General features: G+C 44.1%; 1 protein-coding gene across 10 annotated transcripts in view; it reads left to right on the forward strand.

Moving 5' to 3' along the window:
• NHSL1 (NHS like 1) overlaps positions 1-23,346 on the forward strand; it is a 162,933-nt gene that overhangs the window by 108,024 nt on the left and 31,563 nt on the right. For 9 of the 10 annotated variants that reach the window (XM_027454448.3, XM_027454449.3, XM_027454450.3 and 6 more), the window contains exons 2-3: positions 6,961-7,113; positions 21,861-21,988. In XM_027454448.3, the coding sequence (XP_027310249.3) occupies positions 6,961-7,113; positions 21,861-21,988 (281 nt within the window). Of the gene's footprint in view, positions 1-4,646; positions 5,170-6,960; positions 7,114-21,860; positions 21,989-23,346 lie in introns of those variants that run through there. The other variant, XM_027454455.3, reaches the window with a different exon arrangement.

A 23,346-nucleotide genomic window follows, 5' to 3' on the forward strand; every position in this document is an offset into this window, starting at 1 on the left:
AATGAAGGCAGAAACAGCAGAACTAATTCAGGAGAAGAGAGAATTTCCATTTTTCATCTTTCTGTGGATCGCCTTTCGATGAAGTAGATGGTGATGCCTGTATTTGCTTAATGCCCCCTCCTTTTTATTTACTGATAATTAAAAATCTTTATAGTTGGTGTGCTCACAGGCCCTTCTTGAAGATGTTTCTTTAGAAAAGAAAAAAAAAAGAGAGAGAAAAAAAAGAATTTGCTAGCTCTTCATGCTAACTCCTTGTACCAGGATAATCCATATATAACTAAAAGCCTCCCAAAGAGCAGTGTTGGGAGGGGAGGCTGAGATATGCTGCAAGAATTCTTTCTATGACCTTTAAATAAGTGAAATGAGTGGGCTTTAGGACACCCCTAAAGAGAATGCAGACTGAGATTAATTTAAGATGTCTGTTGGATATTAGTGGGGATCCACAAGTGCACAGCTGCCAAAGACGGAATTACAGACCTGACAAGGAGACAGTGTGGGACAGAAGTCCAGCAGGGGTGGGTTTGCAGTCTGGTTTTGTTGGTTTCACTCTGAGTCCCACAGAATGAATAAATGTGAAAACTTAAGCAAACTTGCTCACATTGTGTTGTTCCCCTCCCCCCCCCATCCCTAAGACATAAGAGGACTATCTTTGCCATGGTGCATTTTTAGGGCAAACAAAAGTAAGATGATGCAGAGATTTGCTGCAGCCACTTTTGATCAGTTCTTAAGGATAAGCTGTAGCACAGTGGATTTGGAATTTAAAATCCCAGTGTTTCCTGGTGGAATGTTAAAAGGGTCTTCCTATGGGGAGAGCTAAGGATTCGTCTGGGAGCTGAGTTTGCCTTAGTCCAGGAATGGCCACAGGCTTGTGTCCTGCAATTTAAAACAAAGACATTCAACACAACTGCACATCCACTAAACGTTATCTGCTCTGTCTGCAGACACAGTGTGTCAGGAGATGCTCTACCTGAGCAGAGCTGCTGCTTTGTCTGCATGCAGCTGGAAATTCTCCCTATTCTCTCTGGTGATGCGTTTGCATGATAGAGGATCTGTGGCAAGATGTTTTGAATTGCAAAAGGAATGAATTAGCTTTATTGTGCTGTGACCTAAATAGGATCATCAGATCAATCCGCCTGCTGCCTTTCTGTCCTCTCTGGCTTAGGTTGTGCTGCTGCTGCTTTTCCCTCTCATCTTCCCCTCTCTTCCCCTGCCAGGCAGCCCCCTGGCCAGAGCCTGGAGCTGTAATCCCTGGTGGGATGAATAAATGAAGGGACTTTCTTTAAGGCAATACCTGCCCAGTAATTGCCTGCGTGGAGACAGGCTTGGTGCTTCCCCATGAGTTCACTGGGCCGGGGGTCCCTCTTTTCTTTTGTGGTGGCTTTGGGATAAAATACTTCTCGTCCTTTGTTCCCTCTCCCCCGTGCATTCTCCTCTTCGTCTTGATCGCAGGTCTAATGAATTGCGATTGCCTGGTAGCTGGGGAGGTATCGTGCTTCACCCAGGCCGAGGGTGCCTTGAAAGAGGCCTTTGTGAGCAGCCTCGCTTGGAGAGCGGAGGGCAGCTGAGTGCCTCCCCGCTTGGGACGGGTGGCCTTTGTGGGGGGAGCACTTTTGTTCTCCTGAAAAATGCCAGGAGATGGCCAGACGAGATCGGCTCTGAAAGGAGGGGGAAAAAAAAGCCCTTGCAATCATAAATTATTAATTCCTGTGGTCTGCAGGGGTGGGTTTGAATCCATTTAAACAGCAGCAAGTGCTCAGAGGCATGGGTGAAGGTGGCCAGAGCAGGAATAAAGCCTGAACACAGCTACATTCGGTGTTTCTTATTGCAGGTGCTTCGTGTCAGTTTTCCTAATGACAAAAGTCCCCAGTAGAAGTACAGGTATGGTTTTTAAGGCAGCATGGCCTTAGAAATACAATGGCCTTGCCAAAGGCTTCTTCCTCTGCAGCCTCACGTGAGCTGATTTTGATTCGAAATTTTATTTCAAGCGAGTGACTGAGATCGGTAAAAAGCAAACGCATTGATTCATGGTGCTGATTCCATCTGCTTTCCAGCATTTTAACTTTCCCTTTTGGTTATTGCATCGAGGCTCACTGGAAGAGCTCTTGACGTGCAGTTCCTGGTTCAGTTACACATTTTCTCTTTTTTTCCTCTCTTAAAACAGTAACAATGCTGTTATGCAGCTGTTTAATGGAGGATTTTTCCACTGTCTAAATAAAATCTCTAGGGCTTACCGCTTAAAGTTTAGTTTTCAAGGCAGATACATCTGCTAGTGGTTTAATGCCATGAGGTTGGTATGTGTGTTGGGCTCATCCCTCCTGCATGAAAATCAGTGGAAAAACTTCTTTAATCATTTTATTCTTTTATTTACTTAATTTACTCATTTTCTTTATTGCTCGTGGCAGTATCCGTGTGAGGTGGCAAATCAGCGTCATCCCTGTTTCCAAGGATGTGGGAGCTGAGGCAGCGGGTTAATATTAACTCCTCCAAGGTGAACTTGCAAGTGTGCCACGGAGCAGGGCCTCCCCAGCCTGCTGCCAGCCAGGCTCATGAAGTGATAGTTTTTAGTGTGTTGGTGGTGTTGTTTTGGGGGATGTGGACGTTGACCGCTGGACTGGCAAAGTTGGAGGGTAAAGGCCTTTGTCTGTTTGGGTAGTGACAACAACATGAGTTTTCTCAAACTATCCCATCTTTTTCTTCTCTTCCCAATGTGAAAAAGACCACCTATAGAGAAGCACACTTCCTTCATGCTTTCAGCCCTAGGGGAGCTACCACCAGAGCCAGTTGTGCAGACAGTTTTTGTGCCTTGCAAAGTGTTGTATAAAAACCAGGTTGAGACAATATGCTGAATTTCATAGAAGCCACTGGGTTTGTCTCCAGTGAAGATGAGTTTGGGGTTAATGCTGACCCACTGCAGACTCTGAGCAATGCAGACACATGTTCCTTGAGGCATCCCCCGTGGCACTGGTTTTTGATGCCTGGCCACCTTATCAGCATGACCACAGGGAAGGTGAAGGGAGGCTGAAAGGCAGCCATATTTTATGGATTGTTTGTTACTGGTTTTGAATAGCTGTGCCTCCGTGCTGGAGATCAGGGCTTGACAACAGCCGTCAAGCGCTTGTTTTCAGGAATTAGAAATGCTTCGGGCTGGGGGAGGATCCAATAACAAAGAGCAACCCTGGACTTGGGACACTTCAGCAGCCCACGGTGAAAAAAGGAGGAATTTGAAAAAGGGAGGAGTTTCCCAAGCTGTCCAAAGTACCCAGGAAGGTGGCAGAACACCAGGGACGGGACCTGATCCTGAAAAGGGGATGGCATCTGCTGCCTGCGGCTCGTGAGCCACTGTGAGATGCCCAAGAGGCCTCAGGATCAATCTGTGTCCATGGCCAAGCTTGAAAGCGTCAACTTCTCCTGTGCAAATGCACAGTAGTTTCTCCTCCCACTTGCAAAAGCACTTCCTACACACTAAAAAAGATCAACACCACACTAAAAAACGAGTTCCTGGCTCAGAGTTTTATGTAGAAGATGGCGTTTAAACTGTCACCTGAAAAGTAGTTTATAATTTCTGCTGCAATGTCCAAAGCAGGTTCCTCCTGAATGGCAGTACCTGCTTTCTTTAGGATCAGGCCTACAAGTCCGAAGGTGACAATTTCAAGTCTTTGCTGTGCAAAACAGGGTGACATATCAATGAGCAGTCACCTTGTTGCCAGAGTCTTGACGTTGGGGTCATTTTTTGTGTAAGGTCAGGGATCAGTGCAGAGGCAGAGGTGCCTTCACCACCACGCTTCCATGGCGTGGGGGTCTTCTGTCCCTTTGGCACAGGTGAGCCCATCAGGAGCACAGCAGCTGCTGGGAAGTCCTGGCACTCTTGGTGTCCAACCCACGTTGTGATCGCCAGTTCTGTGGAGCTGGAAAATACTGATCAAACACCAGTAGCAGTGCGTTCAGACACTGATGGGGGCACTTTGATTGTGCCCTTTGTGTGGCACTGTGTCTCGGCGGCGTGGTGAAGCTTGGAGCGAAGTTCCTGTGGAGCATCTGCTTTTTACGGTGCAGAGGCCAGGTCCTGCTGCAGCTTTGGGGTCAGGCTGAGACCCCCACTGCTGGCATTTTTCTCTTTCCTGAGGAAAAAAATCCTTCGCATTGTTAACCCGAGGCAGTTTCCTAAGCTTGCTTTGTGAGGCAGGGCTTACTTCTTGAGTCTTAACAGTGTGAAGGGCATGCCCTGCTGAGCACATTGACTCGCTGCTTAGCATTTTCCCTTTAACTGCTGCAAAACCACAGTTCCTTCCTAGGAAGGACAGCCGTGGACCTTGATACTTATTTATTTTCTAGGGCGTGGGGATAGAACGTGCACGGCAAAAAGTTGCGCTGTTTCACCTCCGTGCACGAGCTTCATTTGACGAATAACAGGTCCTCCATTAGGCAGAAATAACTTGATTTTGTTTTCCATGTATCTGGTCTGGGCTGACGCTAATAAGAATAAATTGGGAGTGCTGCTGAATGAAATCCAATATGTGAAATGACCGGGCTGCCGCAGTCCCTGCGATTGCCTGGAGCCGGGGGGGGGGGGAAGGGGGCAGCGTGTCTGGAGGGGGAGACACTGCGGGGCCGAGGGAGCGGCTGCCCTTCCCCTCCTCTCCTTTCCCCTCCCTTTTTCTCCCTTCCCTTCCCCTCCCCGCCCCACTGGGGCTGTGGCGAGCAGAGAGCTGGGCTTGGCCCTTGCTGGAGGTGGCAGGGTCAGGCAGACGCAGTGCGCCGTCAGGCAGGGAGCCGTGGGCCTGGGGCAGCGTGGATGGCAATTAGGGGTTAATTGGTTGCTTTTATTTTTATCTTGTCCTCCCCACGTTTTGTGTGTTGAGGCTGGAGGTCTTCAGCCCGCTGGATTGCATCTGAGGGGGAGAAATTCGGGCGAAGGGCTTGTCAGTGGGTTTGTGCACCAGCAGGGAGGTGTAAAGCTGTGGCTGAAGGGGAGTAAAAGGGAGAAGGCTGGAGGAGAGAAACTCGGAGCACGGGGGCTGAGCAGGACCAGGCTGAGAAGCGGTCACCTTTCCGCACCTCCGACTTTTTATGGGATTTAAACTCCAGGATCGCCGCCGAACGCCTTGAAAATGGTGGTTTTCATCAACAAAAAGCTTACATTTCTCGTGAAACTTTTCAAGAAGAGAAAGAGTAAGTAGCCGTGCGTGCTTGCTGCCCTTCGGGGAAGGAGCCCGGCAGGGGAGCACAGCTCAGGCTTTCGCGCTGCCCTGCGGCCGCTGCTGCCGCTCCATTGAGGATGTGGGGAAATGGCCTGGGACGGCTGCCACGGGCTGCCATGGGCTGCTGTGCCACTGCCACCTCCTCTGCCTGTCTGCGGGTGCGGTGGCATCCACCTGCCAGCTCCGGGTTGTAATTGGGATTGGTTTGCCTCTGGTTAGCGAGAGCAGGCACAGACCGGCTGTGGCCGTCCCTTACTGCAGTGAGGGGACAGGGTGTGGGACCAAGGCGTCCTGAAGGTGAGGAGAGCAATCGGTATTCTTCAGAAAGCTTCTCTGAGGTCCCTGAAAACAAGTGAGGAAATTTATCTGAGAACCCCCCCCTACCCCCAAGTACCTTTAAGACAACACAGGCATCGAGCACTATGTCGTAGGTATGCCTTAAGCCTCACAACTTTATGTTCTTTGATGTGAGTACAGGTTATTTCCTCTGAACCCATCCCGGCGGATGGGCTGTGGTGTTAGGGGAAGAGCCCTTTTCCAGGTGACAGGAGGCTGTTGCCTTGGCGTTGCTTCCCGACACACCTCCTCTGCTACCCCAGAGGCATGGCACAAACTTCGGCAAGGATGCTGTGGGCAGCGAACTGCGCACATTCACCTGCGGCGTGGAAACAAGGGAAGATGCAGAGCTGGTAGCAAGGGCAGTGCAATGGAGCTGACCCGGCAAAACAGGTGCCTGGGAGGCGGCACAGCTGTAGTGGCTTTTTCTTCTCTCTTTTTTTTTTTCTTTTTTCTGCTTTGGAGAGCTGAGCAAGGATACGCAGCTTGCTGGCCGCAAGCCAAACGCTGCCTGGGGGATCATAAAATATGACCCTCAACTGCCCTTTTCCTGTTTATTGCGGGGCGGAGGGACGTGGCCATTCAACTGTAAAAGTTTTTATTGATGATAAACTCTAAACGAAAGGTAATGGCTGTCTCTCGGGAAGCATAAATGATAAACAAATCTTAGACTTATGTGCTTTGGCTGATTCATTACTGACTGTCTGCAGGGAACTTTGAACTTGAGCAGCGTCAGCACGTTACTTTCATGTGCATACTGGCAGGGAAGATGTGGCCAATGCAACCCCTCTAGTGCTCTCCTGCTCCAAGGAGTATTTCCCCGTTGAGTTACTGCTGTCCAAACGTGCTTTCCACTCGTGGAAATGTGAAGTAGCTGATTTGTTGGCTTTAGCTGAATTTTGGTTCCTGGTTTGTATGTGTGTGAGGTCAGAGAAAGTTATTTCACAGTACAAATGAACCTGTCGTAATCTCTCACGATGACTGTCACATTCTCAGGGTCACCCTTGAGCAAGGGGAAGCTCCTGGCAGGGTCAGGGGACAGGAAGACTGATTTCATCTACCGAGACTGGGAGCTAGAGGGAGCAAACAGATGCAAGTTCACAATAAAGTCATCAGCAAATATAAACACAGGAGAAGAGAAAGGTTTTTCTTACACATCACAGGAGAATGCATTTAGACTAGAAATGAGAGGAGGGCTTTTAAGCTATCATGGAAGCAAGGTTCTAGAGAGCGTTTGGACTGTAAACTATAGTGGACCTAAGCCTATGGTGAAAAACAATCTATATGCAGTAAAAAACAATCCTATGATTCAATGAAAACAATCATTTTGGTTTCAAGAGGATGCATGGCAAACTGACGTATGGGGTCACATGCTACACCTACCTACAGTAGCATTTAGTTTCCTTCTTTTTGTCTCTCTCTGCAGCTGTTTCCAACTTAGATGAAGAGAGCAGATGGACTGTCCATTACACTGCTCCGTGGCACCAGCAGGAAAATGTGTTCCTGCCTTCCTCAAGACCACCTTGTGTGGAAGACCTGCACCGACAAGCCAAGCTGAACCTCAAGTCAGTACTGAGAGGTAAGATGCTGCTACTACAGGCGCTAACATATCCTAAAGCGATGGTGGTTTTTGCAACAGTCTGTGCAATCCAAGCTGTAGGAGTCAGAAGAAACTTGTTTGGTTTGGCTACAGCACATGTGGAACACTGAGTGGGGTTTACCACTAGAGATAAAGGGAAAATACTTCTGCTATTGAGAAACAAGGAAGTCTGTTACCTGACAGAGCACTCTAGAGTGGAAAAATAGAAAACCTGGTGGGTTTTGGCCGTTCCCATTTAGTCTTTGGAGTGCTTCAAAAACAGTGCCTTCCATTTCAGTAAGTCCTGAATTATTCCATTTATGTATTAGTTTAAGAACCAAATCAGAGGTATGTCATTCAGTGACTCTTTTTGGTGCTGTACAGTGTCATTTCTGGGAATGTGGATCTTTGTGAAAAGTTGGAAAAGGTGTTGAGGGAAAAGAAATGGTGAACAGAGCACTCACAAGGAGTTTTTCAGTAGTATAACTGCTTTCTTGTGGAAGGGTGCAGAGTTTTTCTGAGGACCAGTTTCTGCCGTTAGTACTCATGCCATACTCTCCAGTGTGGCATGCATTGAGTTGTGTTAGTGCAGTGGGCAGGCAGCAAGCAGAGAGGACTGAAACAGCTCTTTCTGGGCCAAAAGAGCTTGAAATTACAGTGTATTGTCCGTGTTCTGGAAATCGTCAATGGGGTTTTCTTTACATTGGCTATTTTGCAAAGGGTCAGCTTATTTTGAGTCCCTGTTTGTTTCAGCAGGAACCGCAGGCACTTGATACCTCACCAAGTTAACTTGATTTAAAAGAGTGGTATATTTTTGTTAGTTTAATACTGCATTTCTGCTTTTTAAACATGCAGAAAACTTCATTTTATATGTCTTGAGTGGAGAAGTGTTTGGCTGTCATGTTTTATTTCTCTTGCTGTTTCTCCAGTTAATTGATTTTCACCATCTCTTACTAGGTGCCTTTCATTATCATTTAATAGGGTAGTCTTGACAGCCAGCGTTATTAGCTCACACATGGCTCAGATGATAGCCTGTGTGTTCCTATGTACTTACATTGGATTAATACATTTGTGCAGTGCTTCAGCCTTGAAATGTTTACTGTTCCCTTACAGGCACACTTACCAGTTCTTTCAAATATATATATATACATGTATATATAATATATATATTTGCCTACTTTAGATTAAAATAATCCTGTTTATGGTTAGCTTTTTGTAAGCCCTAACTTACAACTTAACTGTTCTATTTTTCTATTCTCTGTGTGGTTCCATTATCAAAGAAAAATCCACAGGCTAAAATGCTCTTCTGATTTTCTTGTGTTTTATTGGAAATGTAACCGCTGCATCTTCTATTTCAATAAATTTATATCTAATATATTTGTATGAAACTGATTATCATATGCTGCTTCCCCCAGCTTACACACCTGAAGTTATTTAGTTATTTCTTTCTGCTGGGACTTTTCTCTAGAGCTGCTGCTCTTTATTAAAAAAAACAAACAAACAAACACAAAACAAAACTAAAAAAACTGTTCAGTACTACTACAATTTACCAATTAGACATTTGCGGTAAATAAAACTTGCATATACACATGATGTGGGACTCCTTGTTAATGAAATTCCATGCTTTTGGGGAAGTAATTGAGAGAGAGAGACAAAGCTACTCTGATGCCTTCAGCAGACCTCCAGCTGCTGACATAGTCAACAAAACTCCACTCTTACTTATTTAATTACTTTTTACCTCAAGCTCTTTCCCTGTCTGTGTTTCTTCCTCACAAGCAGTTCCTCACTGTGGCCTGTAGCTGTCCTCGGTAGCTACAGCATGAATTTAACACCATTTTCAGTAATTTCATTACTGCCTGCAGGGGCTCTGAGCAGTGAGAGAGGCATTGCCTGAAGTTTTACCAGCTTTACTCTTCAACAAGCACTGTGAAATCAGGAGGACACTAGTGCTCCTGAGCACATTTGGTGGGTTAGGTTAAAAGTTCTCTGCCCAGAGTTGAGTTTCATTTAGCTTAGAGGCGTTGTAGAGATTGTTATGTAGTTGTGACTACTAGTGAACTATTTTTCCACCTGCTGTTTGCAGAATAGACAATTTTTTTCAAAACTGCTTAATGGATAGGAAGTAAATTGCCTAGTACTATGTGATTATAGCATAGAAGGCTGGAAGGAAAAGTAATGGTCCATAGCAAGTTGATTGCAGGCTATTATTTTGTTACTGCATTCATTGCTGCCCCAGTGAATGAGAGAAGTTAAGTATAAAACTTGGGTTACCAATAGTAATTCACTTGCAGAGCACAACATTCATTTAAACCACCTCTATTTAATGTATATATTTTTTTTCAAAATAATTCAGGCAAGATACTCCTTTCTGTCAAGGTGTTCTTATCCATCTAGATTCACCCACCTAATACTAACCAGATAAAATCCTGAGTAGCTTTTCAAATAATGGAAGGTCAAACCTATTTGTGCTGGTACAATTTTAAGAAATCAGCAAATTTTGACAGCATGGGTGTAGCTAAAACAAACAACCTAATTTTTCTGGGAAAAAAAAACAAACAACACAGCAACACACACAACCAAGTGCTCTCTGCTCTGTGATCTCAGTGTACTTTTCATACCTTTAGCAGAAGCAGTGTTGCATTTGGAGGAGGAGAAAGTGACTTTTTTTTTAATGCAATTTATTACTTTATAATATATCTATTTCTATATATTGAAATGTCCTCTGCTTATTGCACTGTGAAATTTCATGCAGCTTTGTGATCACAGATGTTACATGGAGGGATTCTGTTGGATTTTTGTACCTATGAACTAGACTTTTTCACTCTTAAAATCAAGGGACCATGCTGAGCTCTTCCATTACAAAACTACTTTCAAGTATAAATGGTGAGATCTTTCATTCAATTTTCTTCACAACTGAGGTAAAGCTATTTGTTATTTAGGCATGCAGGTGCTTAGGTGCCATCTGAAATTTTTTATATAAACAAAACAAACAAAACCACAATATTTTCCAGTAATCTGAATTAGAAAATGAAGCACCTGGAAGTTGGGAAGTTTGTGATGCACGTTATTTGTTTCTGTTCTCAAGAACTGGGGTGGCGTTCTTAGACTTTCTATTAAAATGTAAAGTTGTTACTGACTAAAATCAGTGACTTGAAAATGTTGAACTCAGGCTGCGTAACTACTAGAAACCAATTTTAAATGAAAGTCTTTAATGTCACTTTAAAGTCTCAGTGGCTTAGCTGCTAGAGCAGAAGAGCTAATTGGGCTGCACTTCATTGGCATGGTACCACGGCAATATGATTTCAAAGGCAGTTTACTAAATGGTGCAGTTCTTTGCTGGTGGTGGTAGCTCCTGTTATTTTAAATGTTTTGTGTCCTGTGGATAAAACAGGCTCTCCCTTTCTCTGTGGAAGCAGCCAGGACCTTGGATCGCCCAGAAGAGCAGATGGGGCGACACGTTGGATGTCAAGCGTGGGCTATCCAAGGCACCTGGTTCCCTACCCTCAGGGCCAAGCTGCTCTAGCAGGCCTTTCCTGAGAGCCTGCTTGAAGTGGACTATTGCTCGTGCTTCCACGGTCACCTTCTGTTCCCAGGATACAAATGCTCAGGTGGGAACAACACGATATTGGCCCTTGAAGAGTTTTGTGCAGCTCTGTGCTCTGTGCCACTCTTTGAGGGAGCAGGGGAAATGAGAGGTGAAGAAGAAGAACGGTGAGAACAAGCGAAGGCTCTGCATGGTGTCCGGACCCCAAAACTACCTCCTTGCACTGTGTGCCTTCAGCTTCCAAGGCTGAAGGACTGCTTGGCTTTTTAGTCTTGTGTTGCCAATGTCTACAGAGTGGTTGGACTGGCATTGAGAGTCCGCTGTGGACACTTACTCTCTGCAGCATTGTAGTACTTGAAGGATCATGGCCTGAAGTGTAGTCCAGTTGCTCACCTGAACTCGCTTTGCTCTGCATTTTTTTTGAACCATCCTGTGCTCTCCATGAAATGTGGATATAACTCAGCTGCAGTACTAGGAGGCAGTGGGCATATGTGGCCTGATTTGCAAGGGGCAGTCATCTTCCAGTTCCAGCAATTGGCAGTGTAGGGTCCTGAAAACAGGTCAGGCTCTCAGCCGATGGCCTGTTCCTCAAGGGTCTTGTGAAGCTCTCCCTGCTCAGTTCAAGTTGCAGGTCGGGGATAATGTTTTGGTGCACACTGCTGTTTATTGCTTGGACTGGCTGTCATTCCCAGTGGGTTAAAGTGGCAGATATGTACTGAGAAATTTATACCTGTAAACAGTGTGAACAGTTGGATATGCTTTCATACTCATTTTTCAAACTATAGCTGCAGAGGCTTTTTGCACAAGTGTCTGTACTTTGTGCCTTTTCCCCCCCCAGCGTAATTGTGTTGATTCAAACTACGTATATAGTATAGGGCTTGTTGTTCCAATGTCTGTGATGATTCATTTATTATCTCATCTTCAGAAGAGCTGGATTTGGCTGAGAGTGGCTTCTGTTTAGCTTTGTTGGCCAAATTCAAGGAATGTATTTAAGCAGCAGTGATTGGAACACTTGATTTGTTTTCTAGGAGACATCTGGTTAGCATTGTCAAATAAAACCGGATTTAAGTAGTTACTCATAAAGCCGCTATTATGTCTTGCTGCAAGACCCTCCAGACAGGTACGTGTTTACCCTTTGTCTTCTGAGGGCATCTGCCAGATCACTGCTCAGATGAGCAATATTAGGGTCAGCCCTACAAGTCAATAATCCTGCTGAGAAGATTATGGACTTAAAATAATCTTATGTTTCATTAAAGAGCTGCAGAGTAGAGGGGAACCACTGGTCTAGTTCAGGTTCAGAGGGATATCAAGATGCAAGTTTCATAGCAAATGGAAACCTTAATAAAATAAAAGACCATTGAAGGCTAGGGGTAGACCATATTTTCTGAAATCAACTTATTCTAATTATTTTAGTTTCAGCAGTCAAGTTAGTGCCAGTGGTTCTGTCCATGTACCCTGTCTTTTTTACAGTTTCTGAATTAATTCACAGTATGTTGATAGTTTTAGCCAGGTTCCATACTCTAGCCACCCTTTCTAACAGGGAATTTAAGGAGGGAAAGAAGATTAAAAGAAAAAAGGAATATTCAAATGAAAACTAAGCAGAATTTTACTGGGAGTCTACAGTTCATGTGTTTGAATGCTGCTCTTGGGCTGAAAAAATGAGCTAGTTGGGAGGATTTAGATTCCCTATGTTTAGGTTTAGTTATGTAGTGCAGTGTTGAGTGTATAAAGACATACAGGGTGGTTATATATAGATTGATTGCATGGTGTCATACGTACATGATGAAGTGAAAGCATTTCTAGTAAAAGGGTTAAGAAGTCTAAAATTTGTTTCAAAACACTAATGATGTTTTCTTAAACCAGTTTAACATGTTTTCTTCGTATTTTCTGAGGGAAGTCAGAGTCGGGAGGAAGATTTGTTTGAAAGATTATCGAACCCCACCCTGTTTCAAATCTGTGCCTTTAGTGGGAGAGAAGAAATCTGAAGTGTTACTGTCTGATATAATTGTTTCAGTGGTAGGTAAGCAACTTCCATCACAAGTACTATCAGACTTTCAGCTGATTTCCAGTTTGTGTTTTTATCTCCCTCTCTTAGACTGGGGTGTTACATACACTCTTGTTTGCTGCATTTTAGGTAGCTTTAAGTTGAACATTAAATGTCCGAGGAGAAAAAACATCAGAAACTTCCTTTGCATTTTTATATCATCTCTGTTCAGTAGTCTTAAGAAACAACAAATATCCATAAAAATGCCAGAGAAAAAGTGTAGAGAATGTTTTTTAATGCCAGCATCAAACATGCAAAAGGAAGCAAACAGAAACTGTTAAACTTAAGACATGTTGTCACCAGTAAATGTAGTGGTATAACACTCATGCAGAAATTTAAATTAACTCAAGACAAACGGTGATAACTATTTTGAGCACTCCCCAGTGACAGCTTGTTAACAAATATAATCTGTAATGGCTGTTGCATTTTGGTGCCTTTAGATAGGTTTTCTGTGTGGCTAAGTCATACCGACCACCTGGGGAGCTATGGGTGGGATTACATTTATTTGTCTTTGAAAAGCTTCATAAAAAGAAATATAGAAATGATCAAAGTGTTTGTATTTACTTAAAACTCTAAAAGGTATTTTCGTATTTCAGAGGTCCTTTTAGTTTGGATCCTTATTAAAGGCTTGCACCTGATCTGGACTCTCGGAAAAAAAAAATCAAACTGCATGCCTCCTTTACTTAAATGTTGCACTTCATGCCCCATCCTTGTGCATTTACACAGCTGAGCCCTGAAGCAGCCTGGGGAGGCTGGTCTGGAGGGGTGGGCTTCCCAGCCTGACTAGGTGGCCTGCTGTTGTGCCAGGACACCCTTCCCAGTGTAAAACAGGGCACTTGTGCATTGGAGAGGATAGACCTAGCATAAGTACTAAACTAGCATAAGTTTATTTGATCGCTTTCAGTTAGATTTATTTGAAGTATCCATTCAGCAGACTTCTCCATTGCAGGAGGAGGCTCCATTAGGGTTATCTTTATCCTGTGGAGCCCAAAACATCTTTATTTCTGGGAACTTAGCATAGTATCTGTCATTAAATCTACCTGTGAAGCTGGGCACTTGTGCAAGAGGGAACGCACTTAGCAGTGTCTTGGAAAGGTCTGGTAGACTTGGTAGACTTTCTTTTTACTCAGCAAATAAGAAAGCCTTATAATAAATAACTAACTTTTGGCAATCGGTTTAAAGCCTGCAGCTTCATACAACACTTGCATGTGAAAGAAGTCTGTTGGGTACCAGTGTTGATTGTCTCTAGGGTTGTTTTATGCTTTTGTATATGTATTTGTATGTATATGGAGCCCGGCTCTTTTCAGTGTCACCCAGTGTCAGGACAAGGGGCCATGAGCACAAACGGGAGCACAGGAGATCCCATATGAACATCAGGCAGCACTTCTTTACTGTGCAAGTGACAGAGCACTGGCGAAGATTGCACTGAGAGGTGGTGGAGTCTCGCTCCTTGGAGATCTTCAAAAGCCACGTGGGTGTGCTCCTGGGCAACCCGCTCTGGCTGTCCCTGCTTGAGTAGAGGGTTGGACCAGATGGCCTGCAGAGATCCCTGCCAACCTCAGCCATTCTGTGATTCTGTGAAAATACAAATCTAGAAATAGTACTATCATATTACATTTTGTGGAAAGAGATGTGAATAATAAGGGAGGTAGATGGACTGGAAAATGCTGGTATTGGCCAAAGCATCTAGATAGAACTGTTAAGCAGAAATTTTTTCAGCTGATCTGGCATGGTAGTATATATCTGTTGAAATTCCTGACCTATTAAAACGGGAGTCTGAACAAACCAGCACACTGGATATATCACAGCTGAAGTTCATGAACTTGCTTTACAGTTAGAATTGGTCACAGTTCAGTTGATACTCAAGTGCATCGTTGCTGTGGCTTTACAGCATATTTTAAAGCTTTGATATAGAAGCACTCCCTGTGATACTCAAGTTCTGCAGATGATATGGGGATTTATACATTTAAGAGAAATGGGATTTGATCCAAGCTGAATGAAGTTTTGGGAGGAATATAAAGTAGTAGAGGCAAGCTGTCTGCCTCATTTAGATTTAGGGACAAAAATAGATGCTGCATTGGAATTAAACTGAGCTGTTTTTTTAAAGTCATATTTAGCATGAGATCTTTGTTGAAAACCAGATTGCTTTTGTACAGCCCTACATTTATACAAGCTGTTTCATCCACACAAAGAGAGTTGTACATTCTTATCACTGGTTTGTAAATGAGGGACATATAAAGAGGCTCAGAGTGAAAGTCAGTGACTTTTGCTAGCTTACTAACCAGAAAAGACCTTTGAACTAGGGCGTCTCATTTTAATTACAGTTTCAGGACTGATCATTCTCAGCAAGCTCTTTATCTTGAAAAGTTACCTCCTGAAATTTCCTATTAACTGGGCTTCACGTGTAGTCCAGAATCTTTGTCCCTGTCGTACTGCAGTTCAGAAAGTAGGCAGGGAGGCAGGAACACCCTCCAAAGGGGACCCAGTTTTGTAGGGCATGTTCCAGTATAACACTGGTGTGACCAGTCCCCCACAACACGTAGCTGTGCCCGTTATAATTAAGGCAGCAGCCTTTTTGCCTAATAGAGCATGCCACGAGTAAGCTGGATATTCGTCTGGAGCTCATCTCACCCTTAAATAATTTTAAATCCTATCTACTGAAAAATCCTTTCAGGCATTTTACTTTAAGCAACCATTGGATAACAAGCACACAGTTCTCAGAAGTGGAGATGTTGAAATCCCTGTTACATTCTTCTGCTCCTTGTGAGAGAGATGTCCGCAGTGTTGTACCAGGCGCTGGTTGTTACTTGCGTGGAGAGGACCCAAAGTAAGGCAGCTCGGGTTCTTCCTTAGCTGGCTTTATCCCAGTGCCGCTATGTGCCCATGTGCTGCAGGCAGAGGGTAGATACCCCCTACGACTCTGCATTTAGGAGTTATATCTGTGAAATTTAGGTGGTGTCATGTCGGTGTACGGATGTACAATTATTGCCTGGATCTAACCTGAGGGGATTCACTTGGACAGCAGAAATCCCGTGTCTGGAAGCCAGGTCTTCTGACACCCAGCCCTGTCCCTCACAAACCCATGAGGTCTTAGTTTTCTCACTTCAGCTGGAAAAACAAATTCAAAACGTGCCTGAAGTAAATTAAACTTACATGCAATTATTTATCAACTTGAAAACAAAAAGTTCTCCTAAAACAGAAAGCAGTGATCTATTACATTACTGTGTTTATTAAAGAGCAGTGTGATATATAAAGTAATGTGTTATTTTTTAAAAGTTCGCTTTCACAAGACACTTCTCACTCTTGGAAAAGTGTATTTACGTAAGACAAATGTATGCTGTACTGTAGTCTGTCTATTTATAAGATAGTGTTTGTAGTTGGCTTAGAGGAAGGAGGTTTGTGTGTATTTACAGAAGAAGGGAATGGCTGCAATGCCTAAAGCAAAAAAGGGAATAAAAAATCTGACCTGAGGGAGTAGTTTTCCAGTGATACGTGCAGTGAATGGATAAATGTATTTTAATACGCTAGTCAGCAGATTTGTTTCTGTAGGTGACAGTTTAGCTGACTCTTGCAGATAGTAGCCTCTCTCTAGTACAAAAAACAAAAAAACCCACCCACTACAAAACACAAGTTACAACTTGAAGGGCTCTGCCAAGAAGTCACCCTGAACGTAGTGGAGGTAATTTTTCAGGCATGCAGACGCAGCTGTCAGCGTGTCTCTTGTTCGCCCTTGCTCACAGTGGGACAACCCCGAGGAGTGCAAAGGCACACGGAGTGTGCATGCTGCCTGCTCCCCTTTCGCCTTCCACACCACGGCCTTCCCCTTTCTACAGCTGGGTGTGTGGTGCCTTCCTCCTCCATTAAACTGCCCCTGATCCATCCAGTGTTTTCTCTTTGGCTTTTAGCAACTGGTCCCCAGGCCCTCTTCCTTGGGCATGAGGCCAGCTCTGGTGTTTCAGGGCTGTTCTGTCCTTGCTTTCAGACTTTTGTCACTCAACCCAAGCAATGACTACCTACACAGGTGCTTACTTTAAGTAAGTCAGTGCTGTTTAGCTGTCTGAATAGCTTGATGCTGTATCTGTACATTGTGAGTATCATGCTCGTTTAATGTTCAAGACAACAGTGGTTGCTAATAAATACTTAGAAACGCAGACAGGTGGATTTATTTTTGTTAAACTCTTTAATTGTGACAGCATGTGTGTTCGTGTGCATGTAGACACCTACAGAGCTTATGGCCTGATCCTGCAACAGTCACGTGAGCCGTACTAAACACGCGTAATCTCATTAGGACTAATTTAGCAAGTGACAGCTACAAGTTCAGGCCCGAGGCACCGGGGAGTGGGCCCGGCTGTGGTGGCAGGAAGCTGTGGCCCTGCGCCACGCGGGGAGGGCCCAGGCCTTTCACCTGCTGCCAGAAGAGCAGTTTTCTGAAGAAGCCTCTGAAAACATGGCATTCAGCTTTGAACAGTTACAATAGAAAATAATTTGACAGATACATTAGGGTTGTTTTCAGAAGCTGTCTCCCTCTGGCCAGTTCTGTTGCCGGCAGGGCAGTGCATTTTGCTTCGTGCAAACTTCCAAGATACTGTGACTAGTTTTTGTGGAAAAGTTCTGCAAGTATGAAATGTTACCAAAGGAGAGGAAAAGGCCCAGCACATCCAGTCCTCTCCCAGAAAACACAATCTTCCTTGCATCATGGAGCAATACACTGTGTGTATCTGACTGAGCAGACAAGGTATTCGTTAATCCTGGTTTTCCATGGTAATACCGTGTCAAATGAAGGGATGAGGTGTCTGAGCTGTGCCTTCTGTTCACTCAGGTGATTTGCGACTCAAATTCTCGTGTCAGAATATGGTTTCAAATTGTTTGAAAAGCAGTAAATAGCTCACGTATGCGAGACTTGCTACCGTGTGTTATCAGCTCAGGGTCAAATGGAATTAAATGCAAGTTCCTAGTGTAAATTGAAGAGATCTTCAGGATTGAGAGGCCTTGGTGGTATTTTGTACCCTTGGCTTGACTGCATGCCACAGAGGCCAGAAGGGTTTACTGGAGAGTTTGAGTTATTCAGCTGGAGTCTGACCTTCAGACCTTGTCCTACAGAAGTATTGCCAAAAATAGTAAAACATAAGAATTAATAAAGCTCGCTAAGCTCCACAACAGCACTGAATCCAGTGTTCATGGTTCAAAATTCTTGTGCAGCATTGCACTCAGCTCTATTGCCTGCAAATTGCCCCTTTTGGAAGAGAGAACTGCAATTAGCTCACATATTGCTGGTGAGAAGCATCCCTAGCGTGCTGGTGTCTTACACAGGGATTTAGTGAACTCTGCAGTAATGAAACGCCGAGGAGACATATGAGGGGTTGATTATATGGCAGCAACTCAGATGTAATGGTATGGGCACTGACAGCTTTAACACATTTTCTCCTGTCATGCATCCCCTGAATATCCTATCTACCATGCTCTAACAACTGTGACAGTGATGAGGGAGTCTTTAAAAGGTTTTAAACCACATTTCCCACACACTTTCTTCATGCCTAACTAAAACCACCCTGTGAACGGCAAAACTCAACCTCAGGCAAAATTTTCTTCTCTAGGAAAGGTTTAATTTAGTCACATAAGTGGGGATAAATTATATTGTAACATAATATGACTACAGTCATTTTAAAGCAATACTTATAATACAGAAGTTTTGACATTTAATGTATCACCTGTATAGGGGGAAAAAGACAAGAACTAACTTAAAACTCTACGTAGTCAGAAAAAAACACTTGGAAGGCAGCAGAAGTCTGTGCAGAGCACCTCTGCACTTAGCCCCCAGAACTAATGAAGGGGGAAAAATGGGGACGTAGCTCATACTTCGTACCATGACATCACCCAGCGTGGCCACCCATTGCACTTGCCAAGCCAAGGGCCTTTCCTCGTCTTCCTGGGCAAAAGGCTGCTGTTTGTGTAACAAAACCGGTTCATCTGGGGCAAAATAATATTGCACAGTTCAGTTCAGATCCGTGCACGATAATGCAGCACACAGGGCGTATTTTGAGCTTGCTGTGCATGTGCTGCTGAGTTGATCTCAGGCAAACGTATCCTCAGGAGTCGCTGTTTGTGTCCTGCCTGATGCAGTCTCCCATGTTTTGCCCTGGCAGTTTTTGGGCAGAAATTATGGAAAGCCTGTACACATTTTTGTGTATTGGATAATGTGAGTGATGGCAGCCCTGCCATGGGGTACAAGACTGTGCATATCCCTGGCTCAGCTAGCACTAATGCACTGTCACATGCTTAAAACCAAAGATTATTAATTACCAGAACTGACTCTCTTCTTTTGTTATGTGTTCAGACATCTCTGAAATAGCATGCTTATTTGTAGGAACTTTTTCACTAACTCAGCATCTAGTGCTCCTCTCTGTTTGCATAATGGGGCTGTGGGACTAGGACAAGGTATTGCCCCTCTGGGAAAAAGGATCCGTGTCTGGAACTTAGAGTATTTCTTCCAGGTTATATGTATATATATATATGTAACTACAAAACCTATAGCTGAAAAATAGAAAGCTGATTGCTTACAGAAGACCATGTGCACCTTATGAGAGTGATTAGACGGTGTGTGCACTCCTCGGCTAGCATAGTTTTCAGATAGAAGTTACTACCCTTGGTGTGGCAGTGACAATAACTTCAATTAGCTGTCCTGGTTGATTGACCTCCTGTTGTGTTTCTGGGCTGTTGCAAAGTAAAGTAAGATCTCTCTCTGAAGCTTCTGATGAGGTTTGCTGGCCTCAGGTGCCGTCTAGAGGATGTGTTTCTTGCTGTGCTGTGAAATGCACTGTGACACTAAATAAATAAAGAAGCTATTCTTTTGGATAAGTCACCTTTGCAGTGGTGTGTTTCAGCAATTTGCAGCAATTCTCTTGGCTTCGGCAGCCACATCAGTGCAATAGCTTCTGAAGTTACTTGGATCTTGTGTTGTGGACTAACAAAGCTTGTGAGCTTGATAAACTGTTTTATTGTCAGCTCACTCATTGAACTTGCTGTGGTCTTCAGACATTCAGTGTTGTCTTCCTCAATAGTTCAGGGAGCTCTTTTGGGCCTCATGAAGTATGCTATTCATCATCTTCATCTCCTTGGTTAAGAGAATAAATAAGGTTAAGCAGGTAATACAGAGCATGCTCCATAAAAGCCCGTGGCTCTTGGGGCATCCATCCAGTGATGCCTGGTGTTGGAGAGCTGCAGAAGTGGTCAGTAAGGACCCGAAGCCTCATCCCAACAGTGAGAGGAAAAATAACTTCACTCCCATGTACCTCTTAGGTTTCCTTCGTGTTGGTTTGTGGTGATGAGCGACTGATCTGAAGGCAAAACTTGTGGTGCCAGAGTTGACAGCTCAGTGCATTAGACCCTGCTGCAAGTTGATGCAAGTCTTCGTGCCATTTCGTCCTGCCCCAGCCCACGTACCCCTGCTCCTTTGTAGCTCAAACCAACAAATCGGCCTGTCAGGGTGCTCCCATTTGTGGGTGTTAAGAGCTGGGTCTTGCTGATCCAATGCCAGGTTTGAGGGGGTGGAGGAATTTGTTTTACCGTGGTTGCTGGCAGTCTTTTCTCACCCCCCTCTGGAGCACGGCAGCTGTTTGCCAGATGCGCGTGGCGTCAACACGCTCACACGTGCCAGACAGGTGAGTGAGGTTACTGACCCTCCACTGCCCAGCTGTAGGAATTGATCAGGGTCTCAGAACCCACCACCACCACCTGTGGGCCTTGAACTGAGGGAGCAGTGACAGGTTCATGCCATACAGCCCTTCTTGACCCCATGCTGAAGCATGCGATAGGCCAGGACGTACGTCTGGCTCCAGTGGAAATGGCTAATTATCAAATCGCATACTTGCACTCTTGTGCATGAGCACATGCAGGGAAATCCACCTCGATTAAATCATCACAGAGCTGTGGTTGCTCGAGGTCAGTTAAACCACCACTGTGGAGTCCTACAGACCTCGGTCTCAGGAGCATATGGATGTAACAGAGAAAATGTATGCTGACGGTGCAAGTCATAACTCCAGTTAATCATTTGGCAAGCAGAAGCCTCTAAAATGTTTCCCTCAAAATAAACATTGCATATTTTCCATTTTAAGAGGTATTAAAAAGATCAAGGTAGGGAGACAGATGATACAGTCACAGAAAATCTTTCTCCAGCAAGTGATGACAAAAGCACTTTGTGCTATGCCCATATATTGTGCAGAAATCTCAGCTCCTTAGATAGAAATGTAACAGATACTTATTTTTCTTTTTGCTTTCCTCATCTTTCAACGGATTCAGATATCTGTCTCTGGAAACGCAAAATTAACGGTTTGACTGGGCTGATGAGTTTGGTTGCCGCATCTTGAACATTTATTTTTTCCTTATGCTCTGGCGTCTGTTGTTCTTTAGCACAGTCGCACTGAATATCAATTAGGAGGCGGGAGGATGGTTATGGAAAACTTGGCGGGGGGATGAGGTGCCGACTGGTATTTTGGCCGTGTTGAGCGGGCATGCACGTTTGTTCTGAATTCTTTCTGAACTTTGAAAGCTCTTTGCTTATCACATTAAGTGAGCTCTGCAGTGACATGAGATTTTGAGATCCCTGTGCTTCGCATTCCTCTCCAAAATCACAATAAATGGTCTATTCTGCAGGCACGAAGACAAGACAAGTGGTCAGTGCCAAAGTTATTTAGCAGATGGTGCGTGAGTAGCGAGCAACATCATCATTTCAAGTGCAAAGCGCATAATGGGTGTCTACCGGCCTGGCAAACGAGACCCTGGTGCTACACGCATGCTTCCGTCTCCCATCCTGCAAGATGCTGCCATCTGTCAAGACACCGAGCCAGATCTCACTTAAAAAACCCCCAACAAATAAATCAATTTCAGTCGTCTTTCCAAAGCTCTTCCATCTCTCGATTTAAATAAAAGCCACGTGTATACACGCTATGTGTGGGCACACATACATAATACATGTAGAGAGGTGGAAATACAGATTAAAAAAATGAGAAATGCAACTTCGTGTTTCATTACTTGGGACAGACAGTGCTAATGCATGGTAAATACTGTCAGTAAAATGTACGTTTGTAAGTGCATTGTACATGAAGTGTAGACAGGGGTGGCTCTGGTGATACATTGATTTCCTCTTTCCCTGTCTTTTGGCAGAGTGTGACAAGCTGCGGAGGGATGGCTACCGGAGCTCTCAGTATTACTCTCAGGGCCCCACCTTCTCCTCATCCTCCAGTGCAATCTGTGGAAGTTACCAGGATGATTATGAAGAAATTGAACAAAAGGTAATGATGGGGGGCAAAGTGATGGAAAAAATGTATGTCTGCTGCAGTTTAATGGCCTGCAATAATATTATTCAAATAAGGTGGGATTGCCAGAAGGTCGTAAAGATGCTTGTTCTTTTGAATTGCAGTGGTATTAGGTCCTCTCACTTCCCATGTCTCTTAAAAATCACAGTTCTACTCATGAATTTATATAAAGTCATCATATGACATGATAAAGATGTGAGAGGCAGAACGAGTTTGGTAGTGTTTGGGGAGGGGGAGGAGATAGTCCAGTAAGGGTAACTGTTTTGAAACTAATTATGTGCTTATATTCAAGTACCAGGGAGAGCTATTAACCAGCCATCAGTGTACTCCCTTGGAAGTAGCAGCATATGCACACTTTGAATTGCTCTTCTAATACAGACAGGCAGTTTCATCAGGTAGAGGCTTTGGCCTATTGGATCACAACTGCTTGTGTAAAGGCATCCAGAAGAATGAAGGATGGCCCAGTAAGCTGGGTTTACCTTCTCTGTTTCAGTTTGCTTCATGTTCATGTGCCCACTTCTCAACTCCCTGGATATTTATCTTAGAGCTTAGAAAATAAACAAATAAAGAGAGAAAGAAGGGAAAACTGAGCAAAAATCCTAAGAAGGTTGCAGAAGTGTCTTGTATACATCAATTTATATACATTTCAATTACAAAACTTTTAAGTTGCGTTCATGTTCTAAAGAGGAAAGGAAGTTTTTCTCATCTGTCTTTACCTTATTCTGTTGTTCCTATGAGCTCCAAAAGACAAGCCTTGGCTAACTTTGGTGCTGTGGGCTAAGATACTAGTGCTGGGGTAGACAGTGAGATGCTCTGGATTCTGGATGTCCAATGCTGGAGCTGAAATGATGGAGCTCCTGGGATTTTCGAGATAGATATTCTAGAATACTTTGCCACAAAATGTTGCTTGGATAGTGGGAGGATATCCTTAACTGTAGCAGAATGTATATTTTTTTGAGCTGTTACTAAGCCACAGGTGCTTTGTGTAGCATGGACCAAATAATTCTGCCTGTATGTAAAGGATCCTGAAAACTCCGTTTAAAGGGTAGAGTGTTTTCAGTTCTATCCTCCATGCTTTTTAATCACATAACAAAAATTGTTGTGGAATATGTACGTTCTCTCATCCAGGTTTTGATTGCTTTATATCTGTGTATTGGCAGGGAGTGTTGTCGCATCCTGTTGGGCTCTGTGTGGTGTTTACTAGCAGCAAACAGAATGTAAAGCATGTTAGTACTGTGGGCTGTATTATAATGACAAATTGCAAAACCTTACTGAAACCAGTGGAATTACGGTTTTCACTGGTGAAAAAGTATTAACTGTTTGTTGCTATTAAG

Source organism: Anas platyrhynchos, chromosome 3, assembly GCF_047663525.1.
Source record: "Anas platyrhynchos isolate ZD024472 breed Pekin duck chromosome 3, IASCAAS_PekinDuck_T2T, whole genome shotgun sequence".
Classification (NCBI taxonomy): Eukaryota; Metazoa; Chordata; class Aves; order Anseriformes; family Anatidae; genus Anas; species Anas platyrhynchos.